The 27,660-nt window shown below is 42.0% G+C and overlaps 1 protein-coding gene across 2 annotated transcripts; it reads right to left on the bottom strand.

Moving 5' to 3' along the window:
- Positions 1-27,660, bottom strand: zswim5 (zinc finger, SWIM-type containing 5). 2 transcript variants are annotated; one of them, XM_049747516.2, is made up of 16 exons: positions 27,054-27,660; positions 9,142-9,329; positions 8,790-8,958; positions 8,013-8,161; positions 7,680-7,830; positions 7,108-7,284; positions 6,743-6,940; positions 6,515-6,661; positions 6,307-6,444; positions 5,878-6,029; positions 5,646-5,748; positions 5,324-5,459; positions 4,780-4,937; positions 4,539-4,702; positions 4,209-4,290; positions 1-3,933 (listed from the first exon to the last, which is right to left on the bottom strand). In XM_049747516.2, exons 1-16 carry the CDS (start codon positions 27,574-27,576, stop codon positions 3,071-3,073), a joined length of 3,498 nt encoding a protein of 1,165 aa, XP_049603473.1. In that variant the 5' UTR covers positions 27,577-27,660; the 3' UTR covers positions 1-3,070. The 2 variants fall into 2 exon arrangements, with proteins under 2 accessions (XP_049603473.1, XP_049603474.1); XM_049747517.2 differs by having other exon boundaries at positions 6,764-6,940; positions 27,054-27,659.

The raw sequence follows: 27,660 nt of genomic DNA on the forward strand, positions 1-27,660 counted from the left end.
TAACGTGTTTAACACTTTATTCATAGAAAACCACTGAGTCCAACACAAATCAATATAAAATGGTAGTAGCGATACATAAATAATAATAAATTCTTGCTTTATAAACAGTAGCTCAAGAATTTGCACCCAAAAAAAAAAAAAAATACAAATAAAAAGTGGTGATGTTAAGCTATCATACTTCTGTGGCAACAAATACTGGAAATACCTTTTTTTTTATATAATCAGTAGCACAAAGAGGCAACAAACACTTTCAACATTCCCTTAAGTTAGAAAGAACAGAAAACCAAACAAACCGGGGAACAGTTGGTGAACTAGGCGAATGACTGCTACCAGCAAATAGTACTCTCCTACAAAAAAAAAAAAAATGGATGTGGAAAAATGTGAATCTCCTCTTAAACAGACAAAACAAGAGGCAGGAAGTCCCGATGTTGCCGCTTTGATAAATCACGGTAAAGCCGGTTTACGAGAGCTTCCTGTTAAACTGGCAAAAGTACGTACGTACATGCCACGGTCGTGTGTTCTTTTAATGGATGCTTTCGTCATCCAGAAGTTTCCACCTTCTGAAATGATGCAGCATGGGGTTAAATCAAGTGTACTGCAGAACGTCAATGTCACCAATGCTTTGGACAAGACAAGGCTAATGGCTTGCGGAGTGAGCCCATGACCAAACAATCTGACATAGAAGATATCAAACAATAAATTCAAACAAAGGAATGGAGGTCATCCAAAAGGCCATCCCGTTTGTTCAGAGTTGTAACATTGAAGTGTTGTTCTCTCTTTTATGAGTGCCACCACATGACGACATCTTGAGAAGACACTAAAGGCTTTTCTGAGTCCTGATTGAATCAAACCCAGAAAGAAGTAAAGCAACGATCTTTTGTACATTGATAGGTCAGAAAAGGCATTTTCTCAGGTTCAATGTTTAGCTCTCGATCATATGCCGCAACATAGTCAAGTCAGCATTGTACAATTGCAAAGCAGGCTGGACCTCGGTGGGTTGGTTGTCCCCCCCCCCCCACCTCTCTAATAGTGGTTCAGTCCACCGGGTCTCATCTTGCGCTCTTAAAGAGCGATCCAAGTGGTTCTGCATAGTCAGGTTTAAGAATGTATCTGTGCCCATTTTCCTCAACTTACATGCTTCTTTTGTATTTTTTGGAAACATTTTTCTTTGCAAATGTAAAAAAAAAAAGAAAAAAAAAACAGAAAATACAAACAGTAAAATATAGCAAAACAGAAATGTACACAGGAGCACCTGAGAAACGTCTTTGCTCTTACAAAAAACAAAAAATGCTGTCAAATCCCCCACATCCAAAACAGTTCAAGTACACCCCCCCCCCGAAAAATAAAAAAAAATTAAAAAAACCAGAACATACTTATTATAAATAATTATAATTTTACAATTTTCTGAATTGACACTTTCATATTTACAATATCTTAAATGCTTAATGCTACTATTTTTGTTTTGTTTTGTCTCGTTAAGTGATGTCCCTGAGAACAAAGTTTAGCCTCTCTTTCATTCTTCTATTTCTTCAATTACAAAAAAAGAAAAGTAGATTGGGTGACGTGGAAGATCACCTCTAATGGAATGTAAAACAAACAAAAAAAAAACACGCAAGAAAATGTCCCTTTTTAAAGTTCGCCTGTCATCATCAGAGGCTTTACGACTGCCATCGTTTGTCATACAAAGCAAGCAAACAGCAATAAATAATAAACCGGCAGGAACGTACTGAAGAGGTATTTGTGTGAAGTGCTTGTACAATGACGTTTCGTCTGACCAGGAAAATTAACCTTCTGAGTGACTTATCGGGAAAATGTCCAAAAAGTTGGCCCATTTCAAGTAGTATTAGAAGCACATCATATATGATGCAATATATCGTTAGTGCTGTTTAAGCTTTCCTTTTAGGCTTTTCAAATATAATGAAAATTTCTTTTCTAGGTATTTTTGGAAAAGTGTCAGTAAGCAACCAAAGTTGCACGTATATTTACTCGTTTCGTAGAGGAAGTTGAGTTGGGAAATTCTCAAGTTCCCACAAAAGATCTTACGATGCAAAAAGAACTTTAGCTACAGGCAGAGGGAAGAGCCGCTGATAAACAAAGGCCAAATATATCTCAACCCCTCCAACCGAATACCAGATGACATCATGCGGCTTGGAGAAGAGTAAAATTAGTATGCGAAAAATCATCAACGCAGTCCAAAGCATTTCGATTAGTGGCAGAATAAAACAAAATAAAATCCAAATTATAGTCCGCAAGTAGAGTAGCTCTGAACGTATGTGGGAGCTAGCCTTACACTGCTTTTAGTCAGATCTTTGGAAGTTTTGTTGTTGTGGCTTGACTTATGAGCCCTGAATGAAACAAGGTGATTTATCAACAACAGGGGTCTCAAAGTCCAGTCCTCGGGGGCCGCATTCCTCCATGTTTTCCAAGTTTCCCTCGGTAAACACATCTAATTCAATTATCAGGCTCCTGCAGAACGTGAGGATGAACTGATCATTTGAATTAGGTGTTTAACGAGGGAAATTCGGAAAACATGTTGGAATGCGGCCCCCGAGGACTGGAGTTTGAGACCCCTGATCAACAAGGATGTTAAAGGTGATAAATATTACAGTTGAGGTATGATAGTAACACTTTGTGTGTTGTCATCCTCAGTGGGTTCTTTTTTTTTTTTTTTTTAATAAACATTTTAATGTTTCTTCCATTTTTTAAGGCCCACTTCTTCCCAGCTGCTTTTGGTTTTTGTGCCACGTGTAAAAAATAAAAGCTAGTTCTGCTTTTCACAACCTCATGACTTTTTTGTTTGTTATGTCATTCATCATTCGTTGGTAGCGGGCCAGGAAGCCGTGTTTTGTTGTTCATCTTTGACATATTGAGCCATTTGCCCCTTTTAGTAGTTTCAGTAGAGCAATGCTTCCTGGTTCACATTCAACAAACAAAACCACCACATTGGAGGGAAAAAAAAATAAAAAATAGTCAACCAATGGCTCAACTTAAGTAAAAACAAAGAATTCAAAATGTGAAACAGAAAATATATAAGGTGGGTTACTTCCTTAAAAGGATGATCCTCTTGGGGTCAACCGAATCGTTCCCTAACCAGCATCATGAGTTTCTTCTTGCCCTTGTAGATTTGTTTGAGGTTGTCTATGAACTGGCCAAACTGAATGTGGCCATCCTGCGCCAACAGGAAAGTTTCCCGCGCTTTGCTCAGGAACTCAATGAACTCGCCGTAGTGCCGCGGACTGATGTGTGTCAGTCGAGAGTGCGTGGTGTTGATGTAGGCCGAGATTGTAGCGTCCAGGAGCTGGCGCAGAGGCGCCTTGTCCGTTGCCATCAGTTTCCCGGAGTTCCTTCTGCCGGGAATGCCGGCCAACCCCGGTGCCGTCATGGTGCACCGGCGCAGGATATCGGACAGCACGGTGGCGCAGTGCACTCCTTTCACCACCAGGGGGATAATTGCAGCGAGCTCGTTTTTCCCCAGGGAGTGACTGAGCGAGCAGGCCCACAAAACGTCATTAATGGCTGGGTGGGTGTCCTGGTTGTACGCCAGGTTCAAGTGGCTCATCGCCAGGGAGGCTAACTTAAACGAGCGCAGCGGGTACCCTCTGTGCTCCATGTACCTGGCGATGGTAAAGAGCTGCGAGTAAGTCATCCCCGTGGACGCCGCGTCGATGACAATTTGGTAGGCCGTCTCAAAGGTGATGTGGTCCTTCTCGCAGAGAGTCAGAGCAGACAGGGCGCAGTTCTGCGGGTCCTTCATGGCGCACTGCAGCGCTAACGTCCTGGCGCAACTAGCTAGCTCCTCTCGTTGGTTGTAATCCAGGCTGAGGCGCAGGATGGTGTTGTGGGACATGACAGTGGCTGCAACAATACTGGTGGATTCGGTGGGTGTGAAGAGGGTGTACCAGCTCTGCAGAATGCTCACAAGGGCACGAAGACCTGAGAGGAACAGTGACACACACAATGGAAAAAGATATTGGTGTGAAAAGATGTGCCAACACATGGATTAGTAAAGATTTAGAATTTACTTCGGATGCTACAAGTCGACGGCAAAGCACTACATTTACAAGCTTTGGTCCAAGCATTACTAAATGGATTAACTGACACGTCCTTAAAATCAATCTTATCTCCATATAAGGACATGATCATGTATAAGTTATGGGCAAATTTGGTTTGCCTGGTCTTGGGGAGGGCAGGATAATATTTCAACATACCGACTTCAGTGGCACAGGTTACCAGCCAGCGGACCATCTCTCTCCTTCTCCAGTTGAGCGTGGACAGAGTCATCCTCATCACCTACAACATGATTGGGGACAAATTGATTGCGCGACACAAAGAGAAGAATAACTTCAAGTTTAACTTGGCATCTTGGCTATCTACGGGTTTCTCCATCGTGCCCATTCAAACATCAGAAGAGTTGGCTTATTTATTTTGCAGGTGGAAAATATTGTTTGCAGTCACGCGTAAGCACAATCGTTTGTAGAATTACAGACGTGTCCTAAAAGTCGCAAACGCACAGGTACACACAAACCTACACACACTACCTGAAGTCCCAGCTCCAAGGCCACATTGAGTAGAGTTATATCAGGCGGGCTGTCTGCAGGCGTAGCGATTTTGAAGGCATCCTGGGCTAGTTTAAAGATCAAGGACGAAGAATGGATGTTTTTCTGAATGACTTCCAGAATTGTCCGCAATCTCAACATGTCACCTAGAAATAAGGAGCAAAGGATTTTGATTGGCAAAATCTTAATGAGATGCCCGTTCTGGGTAATGCTTGGACTGTACCTTTAGCAGCAGTTAGCATAGTCGAAGCGAGCTCACACTGCTGCGTCTCCAAGTGTCCCAGAGTGAACCAGCGTGGATATCTATTTGTAATGATGGAAATACCATGACGAGGTTGACCAATATCCACGGAGGCTGCAGATGATTCCAGAACTGGCAATCTGAAAACAAGAATGCAACAACTTCAAGCTCATACAATTCACGTACTACAGAAAAAAGGTATGGTCGATTTAATTTATTTAAAAAAATCAAGTGGTCATATGCAGGTTTCTTATATTGATATTTTAATATTTAATAATATATGTTATATTTAATAGACCGTGGCATGAATTATTTCAGGATTTACCGTATAACATTTTTGTTTCTGTGTGCCTAAATACACTGAGCATATATATAGTTATTAAAGTTTCCCAGCTTAACGGCCCAATATTAGAAAGTAGCGATTTTATTCTTCCTAGAAAAGAAACAAATCACAGACTGCATTGGGACCAAGGTGTTTTCGAACAATTTAAGTTTAGATCGAAGCAAAGCGGTTGAAAAGTCTGACCTCATGGCACGAAGAGCCACCTTATATGCCAGGTCTGCATCGTGTGGCAGCAGGGCAGAAAAGAGGTACTTGGCAAAAGTGTGCATAGGAACACTCTCCCTGTGGGTGACTTCACCAAGACCGCTGAATGGACCAGCTGCATAGAAACAAAAAAAGAAATCCTTCTCAGTTTTCAAGAACCATGTTTTATACATTCACTTGACTCAAACATATTCAAATGTTTTTTTGTAGGATGAAAACATCTGCGTTACATTTCAATATTTCAGATATTGACATCAATTATTTTCATCTGTATCAGACATCACAAGTCTTCTGCTTGTACCTTCTAGTAACTGTATGGCCTGTCTCCGGAGGGTCTGAACCAGCACGTTGTCCAGCTCGAGCTCTTGCAACTTTGTCACAATTTGCTCTTCGTTGCGGCATACCTTCAAAACAACACGCAAAGGTTACACATTGCGCAATATTATGCACAGCATATGCTCAATACGACATGTTGCAATACACACGCAAAAAACACGTTTTTTTTCTGAGAACAAAACACCATACATCCATACCTTCTCCTGGGCGTAGAGACCTTCTGGCATAATCCTTTGTTGGCCCATGCCCATCAGAGTCACCTCCAAGGCAAGAGTCAGGTAAGACTCTCCTCCATCATGACTGCCCCACACTGGCACATGGTGGTAGACAGGACGCCTGTGCTCACCCTCTTATAGATGGGGAAGAAGAAAATTCACCCGTTCGATCAATCAAGTTTCTAACTGACTTTCAGCTATTTGATTAAAGCTTAACAGAAGTGTATGGGGCATGGAATGTGGCCTGCGACCAAAGGTCCACATGTTCAACTCCCTAACTACGATTGGGATAATGAGTAAATGAGCAGCAGCCTTCCAAGTGTGGGGGTCAAGTGGCAATACAATGTTGTCTAGGAGTTGCAAAGATTTACCAACCTAAATACGACCAGTTTTGTGTTAATGATTTTGTACCTCCGGTGTCCATAGTGCTGTCGTCGTCGACTCGGCACGTTTCGGTGAGTGTTGTAAACAGGCAGCCAATGGGGTCCAGAGGATGTCCTACCCAACCCTCTAGGTTCGTGGTGGTAGTCACGCCCCTTTGAAGAAGATCTGGGGATGGACAAGAGCAGATTGAGCGGAACCCTGTATTGATAAAAAACAGAATGTGTGTGTGCATTACCTTTCTTTTGATGTCTATAGATATCCATCTCACGCTGTTGTAATAGACGGAGCGTGTTGATGATGGCCACCGCCAGTCGCAAGGCTTCCCTGGAATAACCATGGGAACGCAAGGCATCTACACGAGCGCATGCCGTCGGTACGTGATCTGTATGTTTGACAAGAGACGCACAGAAATTCACCACTGGTCATTGATTAACATTTTCAATGTTTGACATACTTCACTCACTGTGTGCGTGTGTACGCGTACCGAGCCAGAGGGGCAGGCCCTGTGGATTAAACAGTAGACTCTCCTCGTCTCTCTGGTACGATGGAGACATGTAGTAATCGCTGCTGATGATTCTCTGAAGGTGGCTACCCTGCCAGTGGAGGTTGCAAGCCTCGACCGCCCGGCTGAAAACAGTCCTCCTTGGCCTGGACAGAGAGTCTGACAAGCAGAACACACACTTAGCACTAGGCAGTATTGCTTGTTGTTGATAATGGAATTCTCATTTATAGTTGGTATCAAACAATTAAATGTACTGTCAGAACTTGTACGGTATTTTCCGTGCTATCAGTGATTATCTTGAACCGCATGTGTGTTTGCGTACTGACCCTGTGCAAGGTTGCTCTGCGGCAGAGCATTAGTAATGTTCGGGAGCTCGCGACCATAGTTGCCGTCTTCCAGCGGGCACACGTCCATGTCGCTCCACTTCTTCATCTGCATGAGCCAACTGCTCTTCTCCTCACTCTTACAGTGGGGGTTTAACACCACACACACCCACAATGCACCTAGAGCAGTCAAGTCAGCAATTTATAGTCGATGCTTTTTGAGTGATTAAAATACTGTGTAAAAAAAAAAATGGTGAAGACACATTTTTAAAAAAGCCTGATTTTCTTTTCTTTTTTTAATGTCATTTCAAAACTAGACAATGTCTGATTTTGTCAAACGTGTCAATACTCCTATTTTTTTTTCAGTCTTTGTCAAAGGAGTGTTATTCCTGTTTCAGATGCATGTCATGATCACACCCGCTCACCCAGGAAGTGTTCTCGTTGACCTCCTAAATGCTCAGATTGATTGCACAGAAGCTGAGCAGCTTTATTGATTTAAGGGCTTCATTATTCCATGAGGAAAAAAAGGCCAAGACAGAGAGAAACTACAAAAAGGTTTCACCGACTGTACTTACTCAGCTCATCCCAAAGTTGTCTACATTTATCCGTCATGCCTGCACCTTGTTGTCTCCAAAGTGACAGCCGAGGGTCTGCCATAAACTGTTCTGTTATGAGAGTTAGCATCCTGGCACCATTGGAGTCACGCATTCTTAACATCTCGCGCACCTAGAAATCCCCAAAAAGTGTTGTCACGTTTTTGGCGGTCATTCATTTCTAAGTGTCAGTACTCGGGTGGTATTTCATGGTTTGCACAAAAATATAGCATACAATTTTATCTTCTGTGTGTTCAGGCTGCTTATGCATTTAAAGAGAAAGTTGGGACATGAATCAAGCAGAGCAAAATGTACCTTAGCAAACATGGAGTTGATCTGCTTCCCAGAACCGTAGTATCCTCCCTGGGACAAAAAGTGCTTGACTTGTTCCCGGACTTGATCTTCATCCAGATGCCAGCAGTTGTCATCGTCAATGCTTGCGCCGGCAGTTGGATCGGGAGCACCTGAATAAAATGATTTTAAAAAAAGCAGGCCATCATGAGAGACACGCTGACAAAAAGGGTTTTCTACTAAACAGGTCAAGAGCATGGTAAATTGATTTCAAAAGAGACTCTGTCGAAAACAACATTAGACTTCCCCCCCTCATGGAGGACTTGCTAAGCGCTGCGAAGTGAACTAAACAAAATGTGGAACTCAGTGTTTATTTTGATTTCTGCAGCAGGAAGTTTGCCAGCACAACTTTGCTTTCCTTTTCCTTCTCTGCATGTGTTTCTACATCTAATTTGGAAAAGGGGCAGGGGTTACTTTGATCAAGAAAGAAGCTGAGCAACTAAAACCACAAATTTCAATCTGCCTGTAGGAAACAAACCAGCAACATTCCTCAATTAAAGCCTTCCATGTGGATCAACAGCTTCCATGGCCTGTTCTCTTGTTAAACACAGACAGGAAGCACGACGTGGCTTTGCTGAACTGGAGAGCTGCCGAATGTCAACATTAACAGAGGGAGACCAAATTGGAAAAAAAAAAATCTGTGTATTGTAGGGTGTTTCGAGTTTGCTATATCCATGATCTACGTGCGTAGAGAATAGTTTCGAATATTTCTCTCCAGTGAGGAAGACTAGGTTGGCGCACCGTGAACTTGGTTGATCTCAGAGTTAGATGAGAGGATCTCGTCAGCCAGTTTCTGAGCTGTGGGCAAGACCTCTGTGTGGTGGGCTGTAATCAGGTATTGGACCAACTTCTGCAACTGGTCTCTGTTCATTTGGAACAAGGTTTCTGAGATGGGCAATCGAAGCTTCACCTGCAACATACACACAAGTGACACAGGATATAAATATGTCTGCCATTTTATTTTAAGTCTTTATTATGTGTGCCTGACAAGGCGTGTTTTGTTTGTCCAACTTTTCTTTACATTGCATTGTTATGGTTTTAAAGTTGTTCCACCTGTTCAGAATATCTTCTTATAATTCTCTGTATATTTTACCTGTTCAGGCTTGCGGATCCTATACAGAGATAGCGCCACCACGTGGGCGCAGTAGAAAATATCCCGATCTCCACAGCTACAGGTGACTGAGGTAATCTTGCAGCGATCAAAGCTGATGGCCACCTTGTGGGTGACCTCTGGATCCAATGTGGTGGCAGGTTCAGTTACCGTGCCACTCAGATGAAACCCTGCACAAGAAAGAAGGTAGAATAATTAGTTGGCTTCTTTTTTTTATTGTGATAAAGAAATAAAACATCTCCACAATAACTTAACATTTCCCCCTCACTTTTATCGTTTTAGAAATGTCTTGTCTTGAGGCTGTGTGATATTATGAGGGAAGAAACAAGGGAGAACCTATAAGTAGTAACTTGACGCCACATATCTAAAACAGACGGCAATTGGTCAGATTTGTAAGTATTTGTAAGATGTGTACAAATTAGTTTGTAGCCGAGAACAACCTCAGGGCTTTATCTAGAGCCAGACAATCAGCAAGAAGATGGGGAGGGAGGCAGCGGGAGTAAACTGAAAGGCAATGACGAGCTTATTTTGGGCCGTGGCAAAGGGAAATGTGCTAAAATCTTGTTTTCCCAAACCTACACACGCCCAAACCATAACATGACCCAACCCCCACAATTAAAATCTGGGGTATGAGCCAGCATGGTGGTACAGATGAATAATAAGGGCTTCCTTAAGCCATCTCCTGGGCAAAGCCCCTCAACAGGCTTTCCTTTTCCCAACCAAATGTTGTGAGCGCACACACAAGAAAGCTGTCACACCCTGCGATACAATCAATTAAAAACATCATTCATTGTGGCAAAGAAATAGTGATAAGAAAAGATGGACAGAAAAAAAACAAGAGCTCAGAGGCCTGCACCAATTTCACCGTCAAAATGATATCATGTCTCCAATAACGATATTTTAATAATGACAGTGAGAATCTTTTCTTTAGCACACCACTTTTCCAACTGTGTCAAATAAGGGCAGAGCCTTTTTCTCTACAAGAAAGAGGAGACAGAAAAGAATGGCCATGAAAGGAGAGGCGTGGAGTGAAATGAGGAAGCATCTTGTTTGCATTGCCAACAGACATGACATAGCCTGTGTGCAAATCTTGCTATCAGTCCAGACGATAGAAAACCTCCAATCACGTTAACAAATATCATAGCTTTAAACAACGTGCTATCAAATCCAGTGCAAGTAGAACGACAAGCAAACCATTTCGACCATTTTTTTTTGGAAATTTCCAAATATTTCAAATGTGTTGATAAAAAAATGCCAACATTCAACGCTCGTATTGTGTGGACTCGCCATTTTGTAAACTTGTAGCTGGAGGAAAAAAATAAATTTTGGATTTTAAGAATTAAAAGATCCAGAGTGACAAATTCAGATTGTGTCTGAAATATGAAGCGTTTGTTGCTACATCAAATTATACTACAAGAGCTCCCTGTTATCTGGGTACTCTCTCATATGAGTGCTCCTCAATGTGTGGTTAAGAGAAACATTGTGTCTTCAGCAGATGGGGATGCAATGGCACTTGATTTAAAAAAAAAAAAAAGAAGAATGCTGCATCCGGCAGCCCGTGTACATGTACATACAGACATAAAACAGTGCACAAAACAACCTTTCAAAGCCTGCTTGCTTTTGTTCTAAATGCCAGGACCAAAATTTAGTAGCAAAAAAAAAAACACCCAGTGATATTCACAGAAGATATCATTAATCTCTCACACAACACACAGACTGCTATTTTATTTTAAATTGCAGGCAGCGTATTAATTTTGATCAAAGGTGATTTATGAGTATGCTGCATAGGAAGATGCAGTTAAATCCAAAACGGAACAACTCTGTCACGCTTTTGCTCTGTGTGCTTTCAGTTCTCCACACATAAAAATCCACAATCACGAAAAACTTTTCGTTTCACTTGAAATAAAAACTAATGCATGTGAACATTTATGTTTAAGAAATATAGACTAGTGAGGAAACAATCAAATGTGAGCGTGGAGTGGGGGAGTGGAAGACAACAGCCGCCATTGTACATCTTTCCATTGTGCATCCACAATTGCACACACAGCGCCGCCATCTGTCACGCAGTGCAAACCCCGCCCACTCCACAGCAAATCAACCAATGAGGAGGCAAACAATCGCTCATGCTCATAGGCCATTAACCCTAATCAGCTGGGAGAATGGAGCCGGGCGGTGAGCCAAAGTATATGTATGTGCACGCACACGCATAGACGCATTTAAATGACAGCAGCCTTATTCCGTTAATGCCTCCCCATGGACAAACCCAGCCCACTCATTTCAAATTCCAAATAAATAATCCATTGATTTTCCCCAAGGTTCCACAAAAATATGACATTCCATATATGTCCAGCATACTTGAATTTTAAAACCGATGCGGATTGGCGGGAATGCGTGCCGAGAGTTGAGGATGATGCGTCTCATGGCATGGGGGTAAATTTGCTTATTTGCCCGGTCGCTGGTGTTTCAAGACGGGGGGGAAGAAAATCAATAATACAATATATTATTTCGGCCCTCTGTTGGAATAAATAACCGATACCCTGACAGTAAATATGGATATTTTTTGACAACACACTATGCTTAATTTCTCCTTTTCTGTTTATGGGGTCGCTCATTCCATAAATGGGGGTAAAGTAGGTGGAAGCAGTGGTCGGCCAAGAAGAACGGATGCTAAGACCCACCGGCAAGAGAGATGACGGAAAAACACTGGATAAAATATATAAAACGTAATTAATGTTCATGGCGTGAATTTTTTTTGTTTGTTTTTTTGGGCTATGCACTATGCACTTTGCAGATGTACTTGATTCTTTGTACATTGTATCAAGTTTTGGCATAAAATGAATCCAGAATTTAAAATTTTCCTTTTTATGTTTTTTTTTCTTTCATTTTGAGTCACATATATATCGTTTTAACACAATTACCACCCACCAGTTTGACTAATGATCAAACGTCATCTTACCAAACGCGCAGGACGAAATAATATTTTGTGTTCCGTTCGAACCTAGCATTTTGAGAGGTTGTAAATATCTACAATACTGTAAATACAATTATTGCGTGAATGTTTGCACGCTTCAGTCATTCCTTTATGATTTGTGTAGGAGTCAAGGACACACACAAACCTTGTCTCCCATTCTTCCTCCTTTCGCCCTCCCAGCTCCATGCCTTGGTATCCATCCCCCTCCAGCAGCGAACGTATCCCCTGCAGCCCTTCCCATCTCCCATCTGTTCTGACAGCTCCAAGGTTAACACAGCACCCCTTTTTGCACGCTCCCACTCACGCAGACACCCACATGGCCGTGTATTCAATCAGCCATCTATCTGTGCACAACAGACGTGCATATGCACAAATACCCATTGGCCACACTGAATCATCTCCTCCCTCTGCCCATCCATCGATGCATCCATCCATCCATCATTCAGTCATCCATCCCTTCCTCTTTGCGCTGTTTGCTGATGCGATAACAACCAGATTGTTTCATTTGTGATTTCCCAACAGCTCTGCCCCAACATGCACACAAACTCAGTAACCGCAGGGACTCATTTGTCATGTTTTCACTGAATTGATTACCTGATTTTCTCTTTTCTATTGCAACAGGGGAAAGTGGGGGGATGTTGGGGTTGGGGTTCATGGCAGGTTAATTAACTGCCTTTCATCTTATGTGTCAGTGTAAAAAAAAAAAAAAAAATACAGCTTTGGCGAAACAGGTGGAAGTCAGCGAATTGCCCACCTGACTGACCAGGTTAGGAATAAAAATAGTTTTATCGTAAAGAACCACTATCAAGGGGTAAGGAGGAAGGTATGGCATCCTTTCCTTGCCTGCATCTAAGATTCAATCAAGGATTTTAATCTGTCTAATTTGAAAGGAAGCCAAAGCAGCTCAATTCAAGACAGGCACACATTCTGTCGTCAAAGGACTCACTTGCTCAATTCAAAGCATTGTATTGTAAAGGGTGCGCATAACAGCATTGAATGCCACTTTAAGAGGAAATAGCTGAAACGCTGCTTTCAGCTTCCACGAGAGCTCAAAAGGTGCAGTCTGATAAGAGCTGCCATGCTCACACACACAAACACATTGTGTAGAAGCTGAACTTCGGGTTTAGATCAATCGAAGGACATGTGAGTGTGTATGCCAAAAGCTGTCCTTTCACTGGTTTGTGTAGATCCTGTTAACTCAAGGCTAAATAAATCCAGAGAACAACATTTATTTGCTCTTTGTTGGCTAGTGAAGCTCTCTGTTCGTCTATCTTGCAAGTTCGGGCTTGAAAGTTCTCCTTTGCTATCAAAGTGACAACCTCGCAAGATATAAGACATCAGCTTCTTCAGAAAAGAACAGCCATGTGACCAAACATCATCTCTTTGAACAACCGCAATTGACCGTGGGTCCGCACAAGACCTTGACCACGTCATTTGTCGATAACATGGTCCATAGTGTCAAAGCTGTCGTTTTTGCAGACACTGGCTGACTGGAAGGTCCATAAGGCACCAAATTCTGGTCCGCCCACACACCGACAAATCTGACATCATGAAAACCGTTATTCGACTGACCAGTGTCATTTTCAACTACCACATTGACTTTATGACGTCATATCAAAAGTTAAAACTCATTTGTTAGTTTGATCCCCTAGTTCGGTGGAGACCACAAGAGTAGAACGCCACTGGTTACACATATCTACTGCCAATAATGAATCAATGTGGAACCGCGGCATTGCACTACTGCGTCACTAGAGCTGGGGTAAACAAGGTTACGCACCCCTGACGTACACGATTTAATCTCGTCCCTGATTCTCACAACAACTTTATCTGAGGTGCATGTTAAAAAGCTCTTTACTGCCACGTGTTCAACTTATTTTCCTGGTTACTACAACCACCATGGATTTAACGAAAGAAGACCAAAATAATTTCATTTTGTCATGGTCCCATTTAATTTTACTTGAAAGGCATGTAAAAAATGTGTATGCAATAGTATAAAATGTGAACCTGACTATTGCAATATACTGTACGCACATAAACAATGTAGTAATACTATGTCTGCCATGTGTAAAAAAAAAAGACAGAGCAGATAATTACTATTGATTTTTCAGGACACTCTTTAATTCCTAGCAGCTAGCAAGAAAAACATTGGTTGTAGTTTTGTTTAATTTTATTTCCATTCAGCATTTTGGTGGAACAAAAAGGTCATGACATTTATGGTGTGGTGGGACCATCTGCATGTCTGAGGTTAGGAACCTTTCCACCTTCGGATTAGACTCCACCCCTGCAGATCTGATCATGGCGAGCTTTGCACAATCACGCATGAAATGAATCATTAATGAAATGTAATGAAAACAGCTTGCAAGCCAACATATAACCTGGAAATCTACACATGCCCTCTCTCACACACACACTTTCAAATAGGGGGTAGGGACTTCTGGTTGACTTCATCGAGCTCCCATCAAGCCCTGCCACCATATGGGGATGGGGGGGGGATTTGAGTGTGTGCATGTGTGTGTATTACAGAGACAGTATTAAAATGCACACAAAGGGCATTACCAAATCAGCTTGAATGCATTATGACGCCACTCTTGCCAGATTAAGAGGACCCCCTTTTAACTCATGTACCCTGAAGATGTGTTAATCTTAAACACTGCAGCTTTACCACTGTAGTAATAATCACATGTTATTAGTCCACCATCTTTAATTTCCAGGTTTCTCTCTTTTGCTGCTTTCTTGCTTTGAGACACACGGAGGAGCTGACGTGGCAGACAGTCATGCTAGACGTTAATCTGATCAAGTGTGTGCGTATTTCTCGCTGCAAATTGGATGTCAGCCATGACTTGGAGTTATCCTTCGAAGTCACTCAATGCCGGTTGCGTGGCGTTGGTTCGAATATCTCCAAAGTGACGCTGATGTTGCAAGGTATGTTGGTGGTCAGTGCCAAAAAAAAAAAAAAAAATGGCAATACAATAAATCTGTTTGATCGTATAAAGACGTGCCAGTCAAGTGATTATAAGATAAGAATGAAAATGCGAGCTGAGTCGTCACAGTCTGTCACATTCTTATTTACTTTAATTTGTTTTGTTATTTACTATGTATTTCTAGTTTCTTCAGTTTTCAATGCAGATACTTTAAAACAAGATATAAATAAATAAATTGTGATATTTTTTTTTTGCCGTATCGGCGCAGCCCTAACGTCAACTCTCACGCAACGATTCAACAAAGGAGGATGCACACGCAGACGCGCACTCACACACACACACAAACAGAAGGAACAAAGATGGCCGAGGCTGGTAAACAATGCTACACAATGCCGTTTCGAAGCCTTGAGTTCACAAAAGAAAATACTTCCAAATGCCTGGCATTCATTGAGTTTGTCTGTCACCCTCATACTGCTAAGTGTGTTGAGAGAGAAACCTTGACAACATTCAATAGGGAATAGATATTGTTCCTCAGAACATTATTTCTCTTCACAAATTGCCTTGCAAATGAAATATTCATTTCACTTATTTTCACTACAATGCAGATGCATCAGTTGTGTAGCAAAAGTTTGTCAGCAATAATAATCAAAAAAAGTTATAACCAAAAAAACCCTAACCCTGCTACCATTTATGGTTTATGATCAATAAATATGACAGGAAAAGATGTGTAGACAAAACTTAGCTCCTAAATCACCCCACAATATTAGTGTGCATAGACAACAGCGGCTACTCCTTTTGTAAATGAACCAAACCAGGATTCGAATTCCTGGAAGAAAGCGAAAGAAAGAACTCAACACCAAATTCCTGTCATAGTGCTGCTCGAAAAGTAAAGTGGCCGGTCATATTGGGTACGACAATATTTTGGACCTCTATTGCCTTTTACGTGTACCCCTTATATTAGATACATTGCATATTTGAATGAATCTCCTTTTCCTGTATAAATATTGCGGTTGACAGAAACAAAGCGAACACTCAACTGTACTTGACAATGAACTGATGAAAGACTTGCAAACAATGCAGGGCGGAATTCTTATGACTTGCACTGGATGAATCAGAAAGTTAATGACGAGAAGTACAAGCCTGTGCAAAGTCAGCTAGTATTCCCATAATCTTAATGACGCAGATAAGCACAATGACACAAAAAAACCTCTTCACAATTCTAAATGCGGAATTTTACTGAGGTTTGTATTATGAATGTGTTGAGCAAGGTTCTGGACATGTGTGGATTTTAACTCATGAAACCATGAGAGTGGATGGATGGTGGGTGGATGGTATGATAATCATTTCCTAGCCATGTTTGCTTGCTGCGGTGTGAAATGATTTACACCGATTGTTACTGTAGAATCGAACGTTCATTTCTAAAGACAAATTATTTCATGATTATGGCTCAATGCATTTTTACTGGGCAACAATGATCACGAAGCGACCTGGACCGAATGTCCATGCCAGAGGTCACCAACCCATGGATCACATGGGTAGCCTGTAAGCCTGCTCTAAAAACAGCTTCCCAGTGATGGGACACTGTGATTTTCTAGGAATGATCATTAGAAAATGTAAACGCCGGCAAAAAGTTATAGAGATAAAGTGTTACATCTGTTCCCAATTTTTTACGAGAAATCACATCGAGCAATAATAATTCATGAAATATCTTTACCGTTAATTATTAATGGTCATTTGAGCAAATTTGTTATTTCAAAGGGGGCTTTCAAAATGGCAGTATTAAATCTGTACCTCTGAGATTTAAAATGGTTGGTGACTCCTGCTACTCCAACTTTTTAAAAAAAAAATATTTTGTTCCAGTACAAAACTACGCACGCGTGCACAGCATCTATCTATTGAAACTCACATTTCGAGTTCTCTCCCTTGATCAATGTCAGTCCCATAAAACATCCAAACAAAAGCAAAAGGGGAAAGCAAGTGAAAGCCTCTTCACAACAATGTGTGCTGTGGGCTGAATACAGAACACAACACAAAACAAAAGTGTGAGTGACAGCCAACTGGCTTGGTACCACTTGGCACAGCCAAGGCCTGCTTGTCTTTGGCCTGACAATAAAACACACATTTATGTGCACAGACAATGCCGCCCACTCTTCTCAGGTGTAAAGAAAAGCACAGCACTCAACACTTGAAACAGGTTCTTTTCATCAGATCTCAGTGGAAAGATGCACAACAAGATGTCCCTCCTTTAATCCTCGGAACAAAAAAACTGAAAATTGAGACTCTGATGAGGGCTGGGGGGAAAAGAAAACTGTAGTAGCATCCAACCATGTAAGATCAGCATACTGACTAGTATGACTAAAAATGTTTTTGGCTAGCTCAAACTGCTCATACTGCAGCAGTTATCACTCTTATGACTTTTCTGACAATACGACATGATAATAAAATGATGATGATATAATGGGATGATGATAATAAACTGACTGGCAATTTTATTTCTTTGTCACGGCTGCCCGAAAATACAATACTGTTGTGCTTCTTTTTAATATGAGCTCTCTCTTTTTTTTTTTTCTTTTTTTTTTTTAAATACACCATCAATATCGCCGACCGCACAAAATCGTGATAATCATGCTATTGTGAGGTTTATATTGTGATAATATCACATATTTGGATATCATTACCTAGCCTCAGGTGTACAGAAAGCAAGTTGTGCTCATATGAAATAAGACCAAAGGGATGCAATGAAGGGCTTGTGTGAAAAGAAATAACCAGTACAAAAAAGTGCAAGCGAGGGGGGGGGGGGGGGTGCAGGCCGGCTTACTCAGCAGGAAGCTGTCTGCCAAGGCAGGAGTCAGGCGGGGGCCGAGTGTGATGTCTGCGTGTGTGTGCACGCATGCGTTATGTCTGTGTAACGAAGGAATATAGTGGCCACGTGCCAAACACAATGAAGTGCAAAACTGGACGGGCGTGCGTGTGCGCGTCCGTGTATTGTGTTGAGGTGGGGGGGGAGTATGTGTTTGCATTCCTTGCATGCATGCTGGTGATTTCTCAGAAAAAAAAGTGAAAGGGGGCAACAGAGGAAGACTGGATGGAAACATCCTGCCTGTATCAGCCCACTAAGTTAATAAGTGGTGGACAAGATAAGAAGAAGCAACTGAAAGCTGCTGTAAATATCAAAAGCCTTGAAAATTAAATGATTTTTTTTTTTAAAAGGCCAGTTAAGTGGGGAATAGGAAACAAACCAGTGTGATGTGATCCCCCCCCCCCCCCCCAAAAAAAGCACCGGTCCCATCTGGCAAGGACACGAGCACAAAGTCATACACAGATATATAGAGCTATTGTCTTCGAAATGTGAAGAGGGTTAAAGGGTTTCTCTGGTGACTCCTGGGCACTTGGCACACTAATCCTGTTATCTATGTCCCAATAAGAAATGCATTCATGAAAAGAGCTGGCAAAGATGCTGCCCTGGAAATACTCTGCATGAAAGGCAAGTGAGCGCATACTTGGAGGCTCCCCGTGTCCCCATTGTGAACTGCCAAAAGAAAGTAAAGCAGTGGCATTGAAGATGGTCAAGGTAAACCTTGCATGGCCTGGCTTGACTTTTAGAAAAATGACTTTTTCTCGCCTTTGTAGTCTTTTAATATTAAAAGCATTCATCCATTTGTGCTGCCATCTATTGAGACAGTTGAAATGGTCACCTGGCAACAGTTTCAAATGTTAACATGGATGTTAAACCTCTAAATGGTTGCATACGCCATTACCAAATGTTTCCCTAACACAACAAGATTTTGCGTGTGTTGATTCACATATCAGGTAACCACTAGGGAAGAGAATCTTGTGAAGAATCTAGGCCATTTTGATTAAAATTAGAGTGAATTGAAAAGGTGGAGAAAAGGCGGACAGATGAAAGGAAACAATGGGTATTCGAGAATGGCCGAGAGACTGATCATAGTCTTTGAGTATTCCCACAATGAAACACAAAAGGCCCTGCCCCCTCTAGAACCACCGGTTTCCGACTGAAATCGTCTTGGTAGGTGCGCCATGCTAAGTCTACGGTGTCCTGAAATAGAAGGGGACAGAAATGAAATGGACAGCCCTTGGTAAAAATCAAAGGTAAACATACGATATGGCGATTTTCCATCTGGACGGTATTTTTAATTGAGAGTACGTTTTGCCAGCTCTCGCTTACCACAGTACTCTTAGAACGAACAATAATTTTACCGATCCTAAAAAAAGTACAGACCGGCTGAAACGTTCGGTTTATTCTGCCCCGCCAGGTAAACAATTTAAGAGGGCCTAACCGACAGCCAAAATTTGCGACATGGCCCATGCTTGAAGGTCTCCACCCGACAGATCCTCATGACTCTTGACCACATTAATCATGCTGAACGTGTTAGTGCACTTGACTGCTCCGATCAATTTGGCTTGATTCCCTTCTTTTCTTGAGGCATGCCCATCCTCCCCCCATTGTAGAACACCTTGTAAGCCCACTACCACACACACACACACACACACACAAACGTGTGATGAACTGCTGAGAGTGTAATGAGGACCCTCCCTTCCCATTGGCTGTGTGCGTGCGTGTGTGTCTGTGTGTAGATGTGTGTGAGCCAGAGGTGACAAGTTGCTTGTGTTTATTTCTGCATTTGCCTTTCAGCTCATTTTGCGCCTGTTTCCTTCCTTCACACCTTCTTTAAATCTCCCTCCATTTTCTTCCATACTTCACACTCTTGGTGTCTGTCAATTCTCACCTCACCCCCCCCTCCAAAAGAAAAAATGATTTTTGTTTTTTATCATCCCCTACAGTTATCTTACCATTCTTTTGGGCTGTAGTAAAACAACCACTACAAAAACTCACAAAGTGGCATGATTAGCAGGCAGGCGTGAAAGAGACAGTGCACACACACGGGTGGAAATAACTGACGGAAACCAGAAACGTATATATGACTTATACAGACCAACATGACCAAACACATTTGAACGTGACTCATAGTGAAGTGGGAAGTCTAAACGATGAAGGGCTGACTAACATCTCCTTAAACCTTTTAAAACCTGGAATTATTTGTGTTTTTAAAAGCACGTCAAAACCCAAATATGCCCTTATTTGGGTATGTCAAATAAGACGGCCTGGTTACCCCCTTTTCGAACCCAAATCATGTCTCGTGTAAACTGCCGATCGAGTTCCTCCTTCAAACGAGTCATTGTTTTTTGTTCTCTTGCTATATCTACAAGGAATCTTGTAGTGCAGGAAGTATCTTCCTCACCATAGCTAGCCAAACCTGAGAACATTTCTCATTTTCACATTATTTTCCATCTTTACAGATAAAATAACGCAGTGTGTGTATACGGTGCGTATAAGTCCGTATGTCTGGCGAGCGACTCACACAAGCCGATGTAAACAATCATGGCGGAGTTCGGAGATGGGGCAGGAAAACACACAAGTTTATTCTTTAACAAGTGCAAATGTGTGTATCACGATGACTGTGTGTGTTGCTGTTTTAATATTTAAGCAATATTTAAATGTGAGTAGACTTTGTCCATATATAATGTAATAATAAATAAATAATATAGAAATAAAAATACAAAATAAATAAATAATAAAAAATGAGCCTGAAGAACTTAACCAAACTGTTTTGGAAACTAATATTTTCTTTCACAGCAGTAATTTATGAGCGCTTTGGTCACTCAGCCATTCAGGGAGTGACGGTGCAGCAGACAATGACAATTTACACATGGATAAAAACGGAGTGGCTAAGGCTTATTTTCATTTATATTAGAGTGCATGTGAATGAAAATGGCACAAAACAATGCATTCACACCAGCCCACCAATTTACTAATGCACAAAGAGAGAGGGAATCACCATAAATGGAGATGCTGTCTTCAAGGAACACCATTGTAAGCCTTTTTAATCCAACAAGCGCCTTTTTTTATACAAATGAGGATATGAACTAAATGTAAAATAAAAAGACCAAGACGGCCGGATCAAATCAATTCTAATGATAAAAATTTGAACACTTGGAGGAGGCCGGGGATGATGAATAGTGCACTTAATTTTAAATACAGCATGCTTTCATCTAGCAGGAAGAAAAACTGTAGTTGAGAGACATGCGGATACTCGATGATCATGTGCACATTTGCAACCAAAAAAGGAAGTACATTATATTTTGATTGCCATCTTGGCTGAATGTCAATGTATAGAAATAGTTTCTAATGTATCTATAATGGATGCTTCGAACACAATGTGCTCCTATGGGCACTCGTCAGTCGTGGCTCTAATAGTGGTAGCACTGTTGTTACGAGTGCGGAGGATCTTGAGGAAGCACAATGGAGACAGCCATTAACTACAAATTGTATGCGTGATGACTATCTGTGGCTGACATCTGGGAGCTACTGCTGCCTATTTCCAAGTGGCCATGGCAAAACAATAAAGCAAGACATTTTCAGCTTTCAAAAGCAAAGGAAAAATGGAAAAGAGATGACCAATAAAACCAAGAAGCAGAAATAGAAGGGATTTCTAGAAGGTCCTTGAGTAATCGATGGAATAATTGATACGTTTTAGGCGCTGACTACATGTCATCATCTTCCATTGCGCCAAACTAACTTTTAAGCTAGGAGGGGTATTCTGGGAAGTGCAACAAAAGAGAGAAAACTGAGTTGTGCTTGAATGACTTCTATCCAACCATCAAGTAGATGGATCAATAGAAGCAGATGAATTGCACCAAGAAAATGGGCTGGGCATCGGTAAAATGAGGTTCCGTACGGTTAATGCTGGTGAAATTATTTTGATGCAGTACAAATACAAAGCCGGACAATGTTTGATGTTTTTGAATTGCAAATTTGGCAACATGCTTTACAGAGGAAAACACCCAAAATGTACTTTTTATTTGATTCCACCAACTAACAACTACCATGCCTTTCAAATATTTCCTTCCCTTCCATGTCTTTTCACGCACCCTTTCTCCACATTTGTTTGGCAATTACAACCATCCAACATCAGAGTCATCCATTCCTTTCAAGTCCAGCTTTCCTCTGACTGAAACATGGATAGCGGCCAAATGTGTAACGACGCACATGCACACTCAAACACAACACACACATACACACACGCAAAACTAATAAAAGACAGGTGTGGGATGGTGCAATAACTGAGAACAACAGCAAATGTCTGCTTCAAAAGCTACAAGGACAAGGCTACCATTGATCACGTCCACCCATGAATATAGAAGCACTAAAGGTGCGGGAAAATACACAATGTTGAGAGATTCTAAACACCGGACAGGAGGAACTTGAGTTTGCTTCATCCCAGCACATGTGCAGTTACTGTATATTTTTAGAACAGTTATTAACTGGAAAAAATGGAGTGGATGTGGAGGGATTTGCAAACACTGGCCACAGTTTCAGGTGACACGGAGTACAGGGCTGCCTAATTCAGATTTACCGTATTTTCCGGACTATAAGGCGCACCGGGCTATAAGGCGCACCTTGAATGAAGGGCCCATTTTGAAACTGCGTCCTTATATAAGGAGCACCGGACTATTAGACGCACTGTCGGCTTTTGAGAAAATTGTAGGTTTTTAAGTGCGCCTTATAGTCCGGAAAATACGGTAGTCCCTGTAGTTATTTCTATATAATATAGATATATTTTTAATGTATTTTTATTTTTCCCACCAGCCATTCTCAATAAGAATTGGAATTTTAAATCAAAGAATTAAAGGGGAAAAAAGCTTAGTGGAAAAGTGCCGCACTCTAGCCACTGCACCAACGGATCTCAGCGCTGCCACCTGCCAAAGTGTGTGATAAAACTTATATTGCCAATATAAACAGAAACAGTATTGTCTCTAGTGTGAGAGCACACGGCACTAACTGCCCTGCGTCGACTAATGTGTAAATAGTCGCTTGAGGCACTTGGGGAGAAATACCTTGCTTTCCTTCTCATCCATGCATTTGAACAAGAAATGTGCCAATTCAGCAATTTTAATGATGAGAGCATCAATGTAAAGCACAGACCAGACAATAAAAATAGAAAAATATTTTAAATAGCAAAAAAAGCTATTTAAATATTGCTCTCTTTGAACGTTCAAGACTCCTCCGGTGCCTGCCCTGACTCCACGGCCCTGCAGACTTGTGCAACTTGCAGGGGTGGGTAAAAATATTGATTGATGAATGCATCACAAAACTTTCTATTTCAATATCTATTCAGCGACTTCTATCCATAATTCAATATTAATTCCGCAATATTGATTCTTTGTGATGCCAAGCAGCGTTTGAACAAACATTAACATGCCAACAAAAACAAGCAGTAGAAGCTTAAAGTGAGCCTTCTACTTTTAAATCTGACATTTAGATTCTTTATGGAAATTTCCCGTTGACAATCCGAAGATGTACACAGATTTGAAGGAAGCAGTTTTGGAGTGGTTGAACTCGACAAAATGTCGGTTAAGCTTCCAGAGCGACTGACGGAACTATCACTACTTGAGTTGTCCCCATATTTTTATTACTCATTATTATTATTATGTTTATTCATTTGTGTATTTGTATCTGTTTACTTAATCTGAGAATTAAAATCAATATTGAATCAAATCGCACACACGATGACACTTTGGTGAAGAAAAATGAAAAACTGAGCAGATCTACTTCCAAAAATTCAGCAGGAAATAATAAAAGCAGCTATTTGCAACTTTTGAAAACCTTCACAGGTAAACCATTACCTGGGTTCAAAATGACACTTCCTACCTGGCAGTGTGAATTACAGCCTTTTAGAAGCACTTGGAAAATCCCCCTGACTGACTGTCACATAGTTTAATCTCGTTCAAGTCTGCCACCGTCGCTTCAGAAGGCATTGGGGACCCATTACAGCTTTATGTAACATTCTACAGACAGAGACGTGGAAGGGACACACATGCGTTCGCACACAGCTCCTTCCTACCCCCCTTTCTGTGAACAAGGTTTTTTTCTGCAGCTGGCTAACAAAGCATGACCCAATAATCCTGAAGCTGGACTCAAAGATGAGGAACCCCCCCCGCCCATCCACTAACCCGCCCTTCCCTCCCCAATATCCCTTCCTCCTGTTCTCGGAGGACTTTATAACAGGCAAGGGAGCTTCTGGTCATACATGTGGCGTGTTGGGGGGAGTGGGGGTGGTAAATACACAAGCGGTCTTAGCTTTAACCATTCTAATTAGGACTTGGAGCTAGAAGTGGATTATTACACATGGGTTGATAAGTTGTTGATGAGCTCACACGTCCCTTCAATTAGACAGTGTTACAGTTAAACCCAGACAAACAAAAGACTCGACTTGCAAAGAGTGCGTGCGTGATTCTCTGAATTGCATATAAAAGGTGTTTTCAAATCTGATTTCCTTCACTAAGTGATATATAGTTCCCCTTTTTTTGAATCATTAGCTTGGCTGCTAACAGCCCGGTTGATGTCACAGAGTTAAATCAAAGCATATGAGAAATAACTTTGGATATGTCCTTCTGAAGCTGTTAGGTCTCTTCCTTTTCCGGTGCCTCATCGTCTGGTTCGTAATCAGGATCGTGCACGCTCTGCGTCTGAGCCATTTTTGCCAACTCTCAACTCCGCAACACATGTAGGCTAACTTCATGATGCAATGACGTAGTTGGTCTGAGGCAATCACCAGGCGCTAACATCCAAGTGGCAACACTAACTGCTCATCCAGGATATTTGTGGAGACTGAAGAGTACAATTTGGAAGAAAAAAAATATTTTTTTTGATTGGGCCTGTAATTTTGAAATCAAATTGTGAACAAAGAGAGAATAATGTAATTATAGTTATTATGATATTTTGGACATAAAGGTGGCATTTGGTGATCACCTATTGAAACTGAAGTGTGCAAAAGAATGTGTGAATATTTTTTTTAAGGTGCGGATGTGAAAGACTCAATGTCAGACAGGAGAACTAAACCATCCTTCTCCGTCGTTCCTTTCGTCAAAGGAGGCTACAGCAAATTGTTTACGTTTCAAACTTAGCTGAAGCAGATGCCTTTGATCCAATTTGAACCTCAACTTGGAAGACTGAATCTCAATTTTCCACTATAACCGCATCAAACAACAAAACATATGGAGGGATATTTATTGTTTGCATTATTGCCCACATTTTATGTGATCTTTTCTGTTGTTTTGTTATTTTGGTTTTGCAAAACGCTTGTTGTGAAAGTGCTATATAAATAAAGATGCATTGTGTAAACAGAAGCATAAGTGCATGGCAGCTTATCCAAATGTACAAAAAAAAAAAGTTAACAACTGGTTACCATGTGCCACAAACTGAAGAGCAGGCCAAATCTTATCTTGACGTCAAACAACTATTTAACTGGTCTTGTGTTTGTTAACAGAGAGACAAAACCATGTGCGGACCTGCTGTGACTCACCTTGGGGGGGAGGATGAGAGACATTTAAGGCTGCTGGTGTTTGCTTTCAGATACTGTACATTGTTTTTGTTCGTTAAAATGTCCGTTTACACCCGAGGGGATGTAACTTATTTGACCCCAAAATATGTTTTGAATGACTACATGACCTGCACAAAGCAGCAGCATGCTGTGCAGCTTTTAAGCACGTGGCAGTGTTTATGATAACCGGAAGTGTCCTTTCTCGCTGTCGCCAACATTCTTTGCATACGGTTCTCGATTACATGCAATCACCAACCCAGCTAGAATTATCCTGACATTAACACTTTAATGAAGGTGCCGCTTTCGGATCATATCTCGCAAGCTTGCACAAGTGCATCAAGCCAGATGGCACTAAACAAAGCTAAAAGTAAATCTCGCTTTCATATTCACAAGTCTCACGTTTCAAGATAGTAATGGAGCGGAATCAATGGCCATTTAAAAAAGATGCAATAAGATACAGCAATCCGAAAGAAGCCACAGTTTGCAGCTTCCCCTGATACCTTGAGGCAACACGAAACCCCAGACAAGCTCCAGTACCTCTCACGCCATATGGCCAAACAAGAAAAAATAGCCCAATAACACTAGGAGGCAGTTTCGCCCCCCCACTCTCCATCAATTCCAATCCCATCCATTTTCGTCATGTCCAATCTCACGTTTGGCTGTAAAGACTAATGAGGCTGGTGTTGGAGAAGGAGCTTTTGCGGAATGGCCCTTTGTTTGAAAACATCCTCTCTGCAGTGCTGGAAATGCGAGACGCTTATCGATCATTTCAACTGTGAGCCTTTTGTGTGGCGAGCGTCTGCGGAACGCACGCAAAGAACGCGTTGTAGCCAAACTACTGCCGGAAAACACCAAGCTATTTTCCACGCCGGTGGCGTCCGCTTCTCTTTGTCCACTCCGACCAGCAGCGAGTAAACACAGCCGTGTGATGGGGGGACTTTTTTTTTCTTCCACGGATTAACATCGGATTAATCATAATAAGAGACCCAATAACAGTCTTTGTTCCTTGGCTAAAGCACTGCCAACCAACGGTTAGTTTTTGGAAAAACTCTTGCAATTGCAAACTGACACAAACAAAACATAAAGCCCCGTTGAGTCCTTTTGTATCGGTGCCTGTCAGCAAGAGCACTCGTTTGCGCCTCCCCCTACTTGGCTGCGCGTCGACGGCTCCAGCCAGCTCCGCTCATCGGGGGGAAAAAAAGTGAACATTAACTCATTTTTTAATTCTTTTGGTGGTGTTTGACTTGACCCAAAACATAACACGTCTTACTTTTATTCCAAAAAGGTAGAGAGTGTGCTAAAGCGTAGCGAAGCCACAATAGGAAACCCTTCAATTTTTAAACAGCGGTTACTCGGTTCTGTTTAGCAAGCAACCTTATCGCCAGTCTCACGCGGACATGAGCTTATTTGTCAAAAATGTCGATTAGGAAGCTTGAGGAAGTTAAACACATGTCACACGGTAACTACTCATTCACGCCCGGGTTTAGAATTTAAAAACAAGAGTGCGTCAATGGAGCGTGCGCGGTCAAGATTCTGCAGGGACGCGCCGCAAAAGTCAGTCTAGCCAAAAAGTTGAGCGAAAAAAATATGTCCACTCACCGACTTGCAAAACGTTTTCCACGCAGCCGGTGTCAAGCAACCTGATACCACGGCGGAAAGGCAATGCATCTCCCGTTCCTACTCCTCCGGTTGTTCCCACGGTCGTCGTACCAGTGGTAGTTCCTCCGCCACCAGCAGTAGTTGTAGGTCCGACTCCGACAACCACTGCCCCGGTGGTAGCCGTCGATGGACCCTCTTCGCCGAACACGCGGCACTGAAACGAAGAGTACATGCATATCTCCTTCTCGTTTCTGGGAAAGGACCAGTAGACGATACGACGCTGCACGGGTTCAGGTATCCGCTCAAAACGCTCCTCGACTCTTTCGAAGGCCCACTTTTCCGCGACTGCCTTCGCGGCACAGTCCAGGAGGGACTCCGGGGAACGTTGTCGATAGCTGGTTAAGCCGCTACTGTATCCGGGCCCAGGGCCAGGACCCCGTGGAGCTGGTCGTAGGCAGGGTCGCTTACTAGCCGGTGGTAGGGACAGGAGAGGATGGGGTGGATCTCTTCGTCCTTCCGCCATGGTGAGCCGATCTACACTGACTAGACTCAGCGTGCGCAGCGGACAGAGTTTCAGCCGGAACTCGACCACACACGCGCGCACACA

This window comes from Syngnathus scovelli, chromosome 17 (assembly GCF_024217435.2).
Source record: "Syngnathus scovelli strain Florida chromosome 17, RoL_Ssco_1.2, whole genome shotgun sequence".
Lineage (NCBI taxonomy): Eukaryota > Metazoa > Chordata > Actinopteri > Syngnathiformes > Syngnathidae > Syngnathus > Syngnathus scovelli.

What these genes read in the sequence shown, in the direction of transcription:
- zswim5 (XM_049747516.2), bottom strand. Translation starts at nt 27,576, where the DNA reads ATGGCGGAAGGACGAAGAGATCCACCCCATCCTCTCCTGTCCCTACCA. An exon ending in GCAGAGCAACCTTGCACAGG is followed by an intron (nt 6,941 to 7,107) that starts GTCAGTACGCAA and finishes TCTGCTTGTCAG; the next exon opens with ACTCTCTGTCCAGGCCAAGG. An exon ending in GTGGCTCTTCGTGCCATGAG is followed by an intron (nt 4,938 to 5,323) that starts GTCAGACTTTTC and finishes TCTTGTTTTCAG; the next exon opens with ATTGCCAGTTCTGGAATCAT.